The sequence below is a fragment of the Brassica napus genome, chromosome C3 (assembly GCF_020379485.1).
Source record: "Brassica napus cultivar Da-Ae chromosome C3, Da-Ae, whole genome shotgun sequence".
NCBI lineage: Eukaryota > Viridiplantae > Streptophyta > Magnoliopsida > Brassicales > Brassicaceae > Brassica > Brassica napus.
In genome coordinates this window covers 7,627,431-7,640,616 of record NC_063446.1, presented here as the reverse complement: position 1 = coordinate 7,640,616, position 13,186 = coordinate 7,627,431, and the positions used below count along the sequence as shown (strand labels likewise).

Genomic DNA, 13,186 nt, shown 5'->3' with positions numbered 1-13,186 from the left:
TTTCATAATTTAGAAAATCCTGAAAGGTTACACCCAAGACCACTATTTCCATTGTCAATAAACCGCATATGTTTTTTTTTTGCGGCATATGTTTGTATTGTAAGTAGTTCGGTGGAGCTGTAACATATTCATCAGAATCAACTCTCGAATACAAATACGTTTTGTAACAGAAAAAATGTCACCATTTTCACTTGAGCACTTAACATTACTCACTACTCACTAGTCATTCTTTTATGAGTCTAAATATCAGGATCATCTTTGACCATGTACAAAAAGCAGTTAAACATGGTCCTAATTCAAAAGAAATTACGTTAAGCAACAACTTCAAGTTGTGGACTGCAGATTTTGGCTACTAATTAATTGCATATTTTATTTTGCTCCACAAGAAAATAAAAGATTCCACGACCAAAAAGAACATCCCTCTCCTAAATCACAAAATATAATAAAAATTGATGTATAATAAATAATGATTTTTTTTTTGTTTGGACACCATAAATAACGAACTGTCTTTTTCACAAGTAAAATCCAAATCCATATCTATCGTACAAAGATATTTCACTTTCTTGTGTTCGTGTCACCACACACTCATAGCAAATGGTAAGACGTACGTCCAGACAAAAGCTTCCTGATATTTTATAACCATAAACTGTACTTGAATACAAAAACCACGAGGACCATTCATTCCTTATCTCTGACTCTCCAGATATCTCTTCTTCTAATTTAAAGCCACCATAGTTTCACTTCACCATCATCATCACACAAAACCTAAACGCTCTCTCTCAAATGGCGGCCGTTACTTCTACTCTCTCCCTCTCTTCCACCAAGCCTCAGAGACTTTTCGACTCCTCTTTCCATGGCTCATCCATCTCCGCATCACCTGTCTCCGTCGGTCTCAAACCACGATCTTTCTCTACCGTCTCTGTTCGCGCCACTGCTGGTTACGATCTGAACGCCTTCACTTTCGCTCCGATCAAGGAGTCGATCGTGTCTCGCGAGATGACGAGGAGGTACATGACGGATATGATCACATACGCCGAGACTGATGTTGTCGTTGTTGGCGCTGGGTCCGCTGGTTTATCATGCGCTTACGAGATCAGCAAGAACCCTAACGTTCAGGTCGCAATCATCGAACAATCTGTCAGTCCCGGTGGTGGCGCGTGGCTCGGTGGTCAGCTTTTCTCCGCCATGGTAATGTTCTCTCTCTCTCTCTTAAGAGTTAACACATTAACTTGGAAACAATGAGCCGTACTGTATCAAACCGAAAAATGGGAATCCAAACCGAACAGAATTTTATGCATGGATCTTTTATTTCTGGAACCGAAAAGCCGAACCAGAACTTTTTTGAACCAAAACCGAACAATAGATATCCAAATTTTAGAATATAGTTTACATATCTAAAAATACTAATTATATTTAGTTTTGCAATAACCAAATATCCTAATAATAATTATTTATTCCAAAAATGAATTATCCAAATGTTTTTTTTGTCCAAAATATTTCAAATGATCCAAACTATATTTTATTCGAAAATTTTGAATTACCCAATTTTTTTTAAAAAAAAATAAAAATTATCCATAAAATTTATCCAATTAACCGAAATTATCCAGAAAATCAAATTAAACCTGAAAATTTTCTCGGATATTAACCGTTCTCAAATCCGAACCGAAAACAAAAATAATCAAATTAAAACCACCGAATTTTATAAAGAACGAATGGATGGATGGATCGTATATCTCTAGAATTGAAAACCAAAACTCAAAATGCCAGATTTTCTGAAAATTGTGTATTCGTATTTGACAGATTGTTCGCAAACCAGCTCACTTGTTCCTTGATGAGATTGGTGTACCTTACGATGAGCAAGACAACTACGTCGTTATCAAGCACGCTGCTCTCTTCACGTCCACCATCATGAGCAAGCTTTTGGCTCGTCCCAACGTCAAGCTCTTCAACGCCGTCGCAGCCGAGGATCTGATCGTGAAAGGAAACAGAGTCGGTGGTGTGGTGACTAACTGGGCTCTTGTGTCGATGAACCACGACACACAGTCTTGCATGGACCCAAACGTCATGGAAGCCAAGATTGTTGTCAGCTCGTGCGGTCACGACGGTCCCTTTGGAGCCACTGGTGTGAAGAGGTTGAAGAGCATTGGGTTGATCGACCATGTTCCTGGGATGAAAGCTCTCGACATGAACACCGCTGAAGATGCGATTGTGAGATTGACTAGGGAGGTCGTTCCTGGTATGATCGTGACCGGTATGGAAGTTGCTGAGATTGATGGCGCACCAAGAATGGTGAGTGTCTCCCTTTCCTTGACTAATTTATGATTTAATATCCATAGTTTAAAAAAATAAAATAATAATAATAAATAATATTCAGAGTTTTTAAGATCGTGTTCTAAGTTGATGAATTGGTAATGCAGGGACCAACCTTTGGAGCTATGATGATATCGGGACAGAAGGCGGGACACCTCGCACTGAAAGCTTTGGGACAGCCCAATGCTTTGGATGGAACCTATGTCGGAGACCTAAGCCCGGAGCTGGTGTTAGCAGCTGCTGATTCAGCTGAAACCGTAGATGCTTAAGTGCAAGGTAAGAAAATTTCCCTTGATCCTTCTGATGTGGAAGGGGTTGCAATAAAGGAGGAGTTTAGATGTTTTAAAAACTTATTTATGTTTTTGAACTTTTCTGGTGTCTTTGCTTCTTTGTAATGAAAATGTTTCTTTGGTGTCAAATTGCGTTAATTATGTTCATTCGTTATGTTGTGTTCTTCTCCGATCCTTTATTGGTTTTGTTAGTACAAGCAGCTCACTCATAACTGACAAAAACGTGACGGCTCAAGCGTTCTCTCTGAAGTCGACAAAAAATCATCTTTATTTACATAATCCGACTTATAAATACAAAGAGGTTATCCAGGAGGAAGATAAATTTTCTGTGCTTTTACCTTTTCCCTTTGTGTTGTTAATACAAAATCAAAAAAGAACACAAGGGTTTGTCACATCAAATATTACAACATGGGTTTGTATCATTGTATGAAAGACTTTAGAACGAAAAGTTGTTGTGTGCTGTGTAAGTTAGGGAATGCTTGCCACCCAAGGGATCATATATCTCTGACCAGTAAATAACTTTTTGTCGCCGGGTTTTGTGAGTTATCAGATACGTAAAAAAACAATATACAAAAAAGGCTCTACTCATGAATCTTCTCCAATGCTATTTCTTGGCCTGCTATAATAACAAAATGGAAAACGATTAGAGAGACTTAAAATACAGCTAAAGAATTTACATTGTGAGTAAGATCAGTACAAACTTGTGACAGAAACAAATCTAAGAGTCTAAGAGACAAGGGAAAAACTTTAAAACCTTTTTTAGATATTTCTTGTGAAGTTTCATTGCACCAGTACAAGCTTTCTTAGCATCCAAGTTTCCCGTTATGTCATTTAAGATCTGAGCAAAACAAACAGATTATTTAGATGTTAAAGAGACAAAAACACTGTGAGATCTCTCATCATTACCTTAACAACATCATCAAGTCCTCGAGCTTCGGTCATAAGCTTAGAACTCTTGTCTTTCAAAACACTAGCCACTAAGAAAACCGAAATAGGTAATGGACCTTCTGCGCTATTCCCACCGTTCTTAATGTTCTCCCTCTCGTACTTCCCACATTGTTTTATCGACTTCGGTTTGCCTTTGGAGGAGCCTTCAGTTTTCTCTCCCTCGAACTCAGGCTCCTCGTAGAGAGAATACATCTCCGGATCATACTCTAATGCCCACATCATCTGCTCAGAAATAATATCAGTCTATATTAGCGTGCGGTCCAAGATAGATGATTCTGAGCTTATAGAAAGAGGAACTAACCGTTACCTCCCAGAGATACAAGGAGTCGCAGAAAGAGAATTCTCTTCTGAACTGTACCATTATCATACGGATAGCAAAGAGATAGTCACCTCCTCCCAAGTTCTCTGCATTTCAAAATAAGATCTCTTTAAGCTCAACATATTACGATTATTATATATAGGCATGGGGTTCGGGTGGTTCAGGTCGGATAGTTCGGAATTCTGGTAGTTTGGTTCGGTATTCGGTATTTAAGTTTTTTACCGAAATTAACCAGAATTTTTTGTTTCAGTTATATTTTGGTTAAAAATTCGGTTAAATCAGGTAGTTTTGGTTAGTTTGGTTCGAAATTTTAGTTAATTCGTTTAGTTTGGTTCGAAATTTTGTTAACAATTTTTTTTTGTTTGGAAAACCGAACTAACCAATTACCGAACCGAAAACCAAATTTTTTTATAAACCTGCTGAACTGAACCCAACTAATCAAAAATTCGGCGGGTTTGGTTCGGTTCAAAATCCCAGGCCTAATTATATGCAACAAGTGAGGGTGAGAAAGCTTTTACCTAAGTGGTGGTGAAGTTTGGGGTCAATGATCTGAGTGATTGAAGCCAAATGAGTAAGCTGTGCCTCAACTCCAACTGATCTTCCCGTGCTCCTGAAGTTTCCTCGCTTTACACAGACAGAGAGAGAGTCAAGACTCAAGACAAAACATACATGAACCGCAAAACAACATATGTAAACGTACCAATCTTCGCATCAATCTTTCAAAACACCAAAAAGCATCAGCTTCGTCTTCAAGAAGCATAATCATAGGGGAACAAAGATCACTCATTCCTGCTCACAAGAAAACATTAGAACCAACCAACTTATACTGTGTTCGGTCTCTGAATCTAAAGGCTTTTTACCTTGGCAATACCCAACGTCATCGTCTATCCATGCGTAAAGAGCTAGAATGTCCCAAAGTTTAGACAGATTCTCCTTCTTCTCGTAGAACACCAATGTCCTATCCGTGCGGTTTACATCAAGACCTATCTGGTGAAGTGTTAGCATCCATTGGATAACTTTCTTGTCCAAGGGTCCTCTGCTCTCAAGCTCTTTGAAGAAATCAGAATCTTCACCTATCAATAATCATCTTAAAATGCTTAGTTTTACCATATCATGATGTTCAACTACGTCCTACAAACTTGTGTTACCTAAGTTTGTTTCTTGGAGTACAAGAGGATCGAGAATGGGTTGACCCTTCTCGGTGATCACAGGTGCGGTAATGAAACCACCACTTCCGATGACTGGAAACATTTGTTTGCATTCCTGCTTCCAAGAAGCATACTGCGATCTGAAAAGGGAAAGTACTAAGTAAAAAAAAAAGATATAGCACCAAAGAGAATGCAAGAAGACAATATCACCTTCTACGTTGTCGGATTTGCTCTCTTTCTTCAAATGTGCTCTTTGGATCATAACAACCAAGTAAGAACTCCCAGACTTCTCCTCTAATCGTTGGATGGATCCCCTAGATACCCAGTCAAGAAAGCAAGCAAATGGTGTTTTGGTATATAAGCTGACTATCAGGTATTCATTTGTGTTTGCAAACAATGTTTTTTTGAGACTTTACCCCTCGTTGGATTCGATTTAGAGTCTTTCCCATATCGAGGAACCCTTCCTGTGTAAATGCAGCTTGCCATTTTCTTACGCTTAGAGTTTTACCAGGCTGCAACAAACATAATTAAAGAAAATGAAAAGTACTGTCAGCAATGAGACTCTGCCATTCTCTAAACCTAATCATGTGTAAGTGAAACTAAAATAGCACTGACATCAATAATATAGTAATGAATGCTATCCTCTCTTGTTATTAAAAATAAATAAATTAAGAGCACATTCCCACCTGCATAAACCTAACAAAGGCAAACAAAATCACCAAATACAACCTATGTTTAGTTTGGTTCAAAATTAATTAAAATAGCATAACATAGCATTGTTGATTACGAAACTACATAACTAGTAATGAATGCTATCATCCTCTCTTGTTATTAAAAAAACAATTAAGAGCACACTCCAAATACAATGAGGAATCTACATTTCTCTAAACACAATCATGAGAAGATCAACTTAATTAACAAGCACAAATAAGAACATGTAATGCTCAATTTGCTTGTTTCATCATCAAACACATGACAACACTTAATAATGGTAAAATTTTCCAACATAAAAATAAAACACTGATACAATATTAACACACACAGGAGAAGGGAATGAAACATAAAACAACACCAGAATGTCCTAATGATATAAAATAAAATAAAATAAAGTCAGCAAAGATTCTGAAACTCTAATCGCCAATCTCAAAGATAACAGAAACCAATCCAAATGCTAAACAACATTTAATAAGATGAGACATTAGGGGAAAGGAAGATACTTTGATCTTGAATCTGGTATTGGGGACATCAGTGCACTCAGGGCGAATCTGGTAATAAGAATCTGCTGGTTCTGCCGGGGCTCCCCACATTTTTGTGCAAGTTTTTCAATCCCAAAAGATATTAAAAATATAAAAAACAGAGAAACAATCAAGAAAATAAGTTTGGAAGAAAAGAAAAAACTGGCACCCTCTCAAAAGATCGATTCTCTCAGAAGAAAACAAATGAGAGATCTTAAGAGGGAGGGTCCAGTTTTGGAGAAAAGATCAAAGACAAAATAACTTTTCTTGTTTGGGTTGCAATGTGTTACGTAATCATTTGTTTCCTCTTTACATTATTTTTTGGTTTTTTCAATTGGGTGGTGTTTGGAGAAGCAATGACTTTTGATGGTGGATATGAGGTTGGATCGTTTGGTCAAAGCTCGTTGATCTCTATCTTTAATTATCTTCAAATCCCTAATTAGTAAACGAGTTCGAGACAAGAGAGAGGAGTTTGTGTTGTTTGTTGACGTACCGTTAAATGTTAGGCCCAACCCAAAGTTGATTTTGGTTTTATTTGAGTCGGTTTAATTTGGTTTAGACCAAACTTGATATTCTAATTCTCTCTCCTTCTTCTTTTTTTGTTTTCTTAAAGAATAGTTAAGAGGGTGATTTACAGATTTTGAAGTAGTTTTTGGCTTTTGATTTTGGAAAAACCAATTTTTAGACAATCAAGTTTTTAAGAAAATAGATTCCCTGTTATGAAAGACAGCTAAGAAAGCCAGCAGCCAGCCATTTATGTTGAAAAATATAAAAGATGTGGGGCCCGCTGCACTATTTGCACAGTGAATTTCTTTCTATATATACGAACATTTACGTTCGTTGTATTACGTATCTCAAAACCTCAACCTTCTCTTCTCTCTCTGATAAAATCTTTCTATCAGTGTTAAAGTTTCTACGGGTATAAAAGTTCGCCCTTATCTAAATTCCTGCGAAACAATAAAATACCAATTCTTTTTATAACACGTTATCAGCACGATCACTCTGCGATTCGGTAAAATTTATTTGTATCATTTATACCCTGTTATAATGGTCGGTATACCGCCTCTACTATTATTTATATCATGTTATAATGGCCGGAATACCGCCTATATTATTTACTAGTAATTTAATTTATTTATTGGTCGGCCGAGCCGCCTTATATTTTGTTTATTATTTATTGGTCGGCCGAGCCGCCTTATATTTTGTTTATTATTTATTGGTCGGCCGAGCCGCCTTATATTCTGTTTATTATTTATTGGTCGGCCGAGCCGCCGTATAATTTATTTATTACTCTGCATTGATCGGCTGAGCCGTCGCATGATTTGTTGTCATAACATAAATATTGCATTGCCATAATTTTTACTTTTATGAAATTTTATAGATTTGATTGACTGTTTAATACGATATTTTCAGACTGATTTTTAGTGCACTCGATTTAACCCCAACGGTCACAAAAAAAATATTTCAAAAATTTTTCCTTTCTCCAACGGTCATGAACAGTAATTTCCATCTATAAATACAACTCATTTTCACTCCATTTCATCATCCAAAACATTTCATCTTCTCTCAAAAAAAATTTCAAATCGCTCTCCTCCGATTTTTCATTTCAAGAAAGATGATTCGCGCACTTTTGTTTTTATGTGCCATTTTTATTTGTGTTTCTATTTATGGTTTATTCGTTGGAGAATTTACTCCGAGTGAATTTAAGATGAATATCGGTTTAATTTTCTTTACATCGCTTCTCCTTGTAATTGCTTGCATGATTAATGTAAACGGTTCCTTTTAATATGAATAATATTCTAATAATTTTTATTTATGTGCTTTAGAAATACAAATGGCAAAAATCGAGAAACTTCAGTTTTCGGCATTGGAAGTAACGTGGACAAACTACACGGCATGGGTTACAAACATGGAGCTTCATCTAGATTCCGAGGAAATACTCGGAACAATAAAAGACGGCAATATATCAACCTCTCATGAAAAGGCTAAGGCCGTGATATTTCTGAGAAGGCATCTAGATGAAAATCTTACGCATGATTATGCGAGAACCAAAGATCCCTTAGATCTTTGGAAAGCTCTGAAGGAGAGGTTTGATAACCAAAAGAAAATTACTCTCCCCCATGCACTCGATGAGTGGAAAAATCTACGATTTCAAGATTTTGAAAAAGTGGAAACGTACAATTCCGCTATATTGAGAATAGCGGCGCAATTAGATTATTGCGGTAAGCCTGTCTCGGAAGCAGAAATGCTCGAGAAAACTTACCAAACGTTCCACAAAAATCATTATGTTCTACAAGAACAATATAGAAATTGTGGGTATACGAGGTTCTCTGAACTCGCTGTGGCGCTTATAATAGCGGAGAGAAATAATGAACTCCTCATTAAAAACCACAATGCCCGACCCACGGGAACCAAAGCATTTCCTGAGGTAAATGCAACGGATATAAAAAATCCGGAAAAAGGAAATTATTCCTATCGTGGGCGTGGTCGTGGCCGTGGTCACAATCGTGGTTTTGGTCGTGGTCGTGGTTATCGATTTAACCGCAACCATGAAAGGAGTAACAACCCAAGAGGAAGGGGATCCAACACATGGAATCGATCTGATCGGGTAAAAGGGAAAGAAACCCAAGAAAACCCTACTCATAAAAATGAGAACGTCTGTTACAGATGTGGATCGAAGGGACACTGGTCTCAAGTATGTCGAACTCCTCGGCATCTATGCCAATTGTACCAAGAATCTATTAAAGGCAAGGCAAAGGAAGTAAATCTCAATGAACACCTTGTGGGTACAACATCGACATACCTCGAATCCTCTGACTTTATGGGAGATTTCGACGAGGCCACTCATCAAAATAATTGAAGTGCTTGTACTGATCAAGCTTAATAATGCCTAGTGATGCCATAAAATATTATGTATTTCACTTTCAAAATAATGTTGTATTTCAAAATATAATGTATAATTATTGTGTACTTGTTATTGATGAATAATATGTTTACTTATGAAAGTTTATTTTCTTTATTAATATTAACTATGTGTTATAGAAATGGATAAGAAAGCAAATGGAACAACAACTAAACAAATTGGTAGAGAAGTTTGCATACCAGATAGTGGCACAACGCACACTATACTGAAGGATAAGAGATATTTCTCTACTTTAAAGTCAGTAAAAATGACTATAAACACAATATCAGGTCCTACAAAGGAATTGGCAAGGCGAACTTTATATTGCCTAATGGAACAAAGTTTTTCATAGATAATGCCTTATATTCTCCAAATTCTAAGAGAAATTTGTTGAGTTTCAAAGATATATACCGTCAAGGGTATAACACTCAGTCTGCAACTGAGAATGGAAAGAAGTATTTGTATATAACTTCTGAAAAATCAGGCAAAGGCCTTGTACTGGAAAAATTTCCAGAACTTCCTTCTGGATTGCATCACACTTATATTGATGCTATAGAATCACATCTTGTGATAAAAAGAAATCCAGAAGATGTTACATTATGGCATGATCGCCTTGGTCATCCAGGCACTACAATGATGCGAAAAATCATTGAAAGCTCACATGGTCATTCAATAAAAACCCAAGATATATACCAAAGTAATAAAATGACATGTGATGCGTGTGCTCTTGGGAAATTAATCATAAGACCATCACCAACCAAAGTTGACAAAGAATCACCAAAGTTTTTGGAAAGAATCCAAGGTGATATTTGTGGACCAATACATCCACCGTGTGGACCATTCTACTACTTTATGGTATTAATCGATGCATCGAGTAGATGGTCACATGTTTGTTTGTTATCATCTCGAAATATGGCATTTGCGAGATTTCTAACTCAGATAATCAAATTAAGAGCACAGTTCTCAGATTATCCAATTAAAAGAGTTAGATTAGATAACGCTGGTGAATTCACATCCCAAGCTTTTAATGATTATTGTATGGTATCAGGGATTGAAGTAGAGCATTCTGTTGCTCATGTTCATACACAAAATGGTTTGGCAGAATCATTAATTAAACGGCTGCAACTAATTGCAAGGCCATTGATCATGAGATCAAAACTCCCAACCTCTGTATGGGGACATGCTATTCTGCATGCAGAAGCACTAATTCGAATAAGACCAAGTGCATACCATAGATATTCCCCATTACAGTTAGCATTTGGAAAAGAACCAAATATCTCTCATCTAAAAATCTTTGGTTGCGCGGTTTATATTCCAATAGCACCACCGCAACGTACAAAGATGGGACCGCAAAGACGGTTGGGAATATATATTGGCTATGATTCTCCATCAATAATAAGATACCTAGAACCACAAACTGGTGATGTGTTTACGGCACGATTTGCCGATTGTCATTTCAATGAGAAAGAATTCCCAACTCTAGGGGGAGACAATAAACAAGTAGGAAAAGAGATCAAATGGAGTGTACCATCGTTATTACACCTTGATCCTCCTACGAAACAGTCAGAACTAGAAGTTCGACGTATCATGCATTTACAAAATATAGCAAATCAGCTACCTGATGCATTTGCTGATACCAAAATGGTAACTAAATCACATATACCCGCTGCAAATACTCCTGCTCGTATTGAAATACCACAAAATGGTGGAACGGCAGTTGATACACGTGAATCAGGAACACGTTTAAAGCGCGGTAGACCTATTGGTTCAAAGGATAAACTTCCTAGAAAACGTAAGGAATGTGAAAAGCATGATACTCCCAAAATAACAGAAAATATTTTGGACGAAGAAAATTGTGAATCTAACGACAATATAAAGCATCTTGAATCTGAAGGAAATCATGAGATTTCTATCAATTACATCCATAATGGAAAGATATGGAAACGAAATGAGATGGATGATATTGATGACGTTTTCTCATACCTTTTAGCAAAGGAAATAAATGAAGAAAACGAAGATCCAGAACCAAAGTCTGTATATGAATGTCAAAAGAGACATGACTGGATAAAATGGAAAGATGCAATTCAAGTCGAATTAGATTCGCTTAACAAACGAAATGTATTCGGACCTATTGTGCTCACACCCAAAGATGTAAAACCTGTTGGGTACAAATGGGTGTTTGTCCGAAAAAGAAATGAGAAAAACGAGATTACAAGATACAAAGCTCGTCTCGTAGCCCAAGGTTTCTCTCAAAGGCCAGGAATTGATTATGAGGAAACTTATTCTCCTGTCATGGACGCAATCACATTTAGATTCCTGATGAGCCTAGCGGCCAATGAAAATTTAGAAATGCGTCTCATGGATGTCGTTACGGCATATTTATATGGATCATTAGATACTGATATCTATATGAGAATCCCAGATGGATTTAAAATGCCAGAAACGTTAAGTTCCAAACCTAAAGAGTTATGTGCAATAAAATTGCAAAGATCATTATATGGGTTAAAACAATCTGGACGAATGTGGTATAATCGTCTCAGCGAACACTTAACAAAAGAAGGATACACGAATGATCCTATATGCCCTTGTGTTTTCATAAAGAAAACAACATCCGGATTTGTGATAATCGCGGTGTACGTTGATGATCTTAATATTATTGGAACTCAAAACGAAATCCAAAAGGCATCAAACTATCTGAAAGGAGAATTTGAGATGAAAGATCTCGGCCAGACAAAATATTGTCTAGGATTACAAATTGAGCATTCTCGAAAGGGTATATTTGTACACCAGTCTACATATACCAAACGAGTATTGAAACGCTTTAACATGGATAAAGCAACTCCTCTTAGCACCCCGATGGTCGTTAGATCACTTAATGTTGAAAATGATCCGTTTCGACCATCTGAGGAAAATGAAGAAATACTTGGTCCTGAAACTCCATACTTAAGTGCAATTGGAGCTCTTATGTATCTTGCAAATTGTACTCGACCTGACATATCTTTTGCCATTAATCTTTTAGCGAGATTCAGTTCGTCTCCTACGCGAAGACATTGGAATGGAATTAAACATGTCTTTCGTTACCTTCAAGGAACAACTGATTTAGGCTTGTTTTATCCTAAAAGTTCAAAAGGTCAAATGATTGGTTTTGCAGATGCAGGTTATTTGTCAGATCCACACAAAGCTCGATCCCAGACAGGATATGTTTTTACAATTGGAGGCACCGCCATATCTTGGCGTTCTCAGAAGCAGACACTTGTTGCTACTTCTTCAAATCACGCTGAGATCATTGCACTCCATGAAGCAAGTAGAGAATGTGTATGGCTAAGATCAATAAGCCGACACATCTGTTCAAGCAGTGGGATTGACGAAAATACGGAGCCAACTATTCTATATGAAGATAACGCGGCATGTGTTGCTCAAACGAAGGAAGGATATATCAAAAGCGATAGAACCAAACATATACCTCCGAAGTTCTTCTCATACACTCAAGAGCTCGAGAAGAATAAAGAGATTGAAGTAAGATATGTTCGATCATGCGACAATGCAGCCGACCTCTTCACAAAATCACTCCCTACCTCGGTATTCAGAAAACACATCCATAACATTGGAATGCGCCATCAGAAGGATCTATGACTGCTTATTCGAGGGGGAGCTTACGTAGTTGTACTCTTTTTACCTTACTATGGTTTTTCCCATTGGGTTTTCCTGGAAAGGTTTTTAACGAGGCAACAAAGACGTTAAGCGAGAGTGGATAGTGACACCGGTCCCCAAGGGGGAGTGTTATGAAAGTCAGCAAGAAAGCCGCAGCCAGCCGTTTATGTTGAAAATATAAAAGATGTGGGGCCCGCTGCACTATTTGCACAGTGTTTCTTTCTATATATACGAACATTTCGTTCGTTGTATTACGTACTCAAAACTCAACTCTCTTCTCTCTCTGATAAAATCTTTCTATCAGTGTTAAAATTTCTACGGGTATAAAATTTTGCCCTTATTTAAATTCCTGCGATACAATAAAATACCAGTTCTTTTTATAA

At 37.1% G+C, this 13,186-nt stretch overlaps 2 protein-coding genes across 3 annotated transcripts; one reads left to right on the top strand and one right to left on the bottom strand.

The window, feature by feature from the left end:
- The first annotated feature begins 672 nt into the window (after positions 1–672).
- On the top strand, positions 673–2,763 carry LOC106346007 (thiamine thiazole synthase, chloroplastic). The gene is made up of 3 exons (XM_013785246.3): positions 673–1,188; positions 1,801–2,289; positions 2,418–2,763. The coding sequence occupies exons 1-3, from the start codon at positions 784–786 to the stop codon at positions 2,577–2,579; spliced, it is 1,056 nt and encodes a 351-aa protein (XP_013640700.1). The 5' UTR covers positions 673–783; the 3' UTR covers positions 2,580–2,763.
- An 82-nt stretch (positions 2,764–2,845) lies between these two features.
- LOC106349645 (TBC1 domain family member 15-like) lies at positions 2,846–6,612 on the bottom strand. 2 transcript variants are annotated; one of them, XM_048752341.1, is made up of 11 exons: positions 6,233–6,612; positions 5,432–5,527; positions 5,226–5,329; positions 5,016–5,155; positions 4,728–4,940; positions 4,568–4,656; positions 4,386–4,491; positions 3,856–3,953; positions 3,507–3,770; positions 3,355–3,438; positions 2,846–3,216 (listed from the first exon to the last, which is right to left on the bottom strand). In XM_048752341.1, exons 1-11 carry the CDS (start codon positions 6,320–6,322, stop codon positions 3,205–3,207), a joined length of 1,296 nt encoding a protein of 431 aa, XP_048608298.1. In that variant the 5' UTR covers positions 6,323–6,612; the 3' UTR covers positions 2,846–3,204. The 2 variants fall into 2 exon arrangements, with proteins under 2 accessions (XP_048608298.1, XP_048608297.1); XM_048752340.1 differs by having other exon boundaries at positions 2,846–3,219; positions 6,233–6,605.
- Between the last annotated feature and the right edge of the window lie 6,574 nt (positions 6,613–13,186).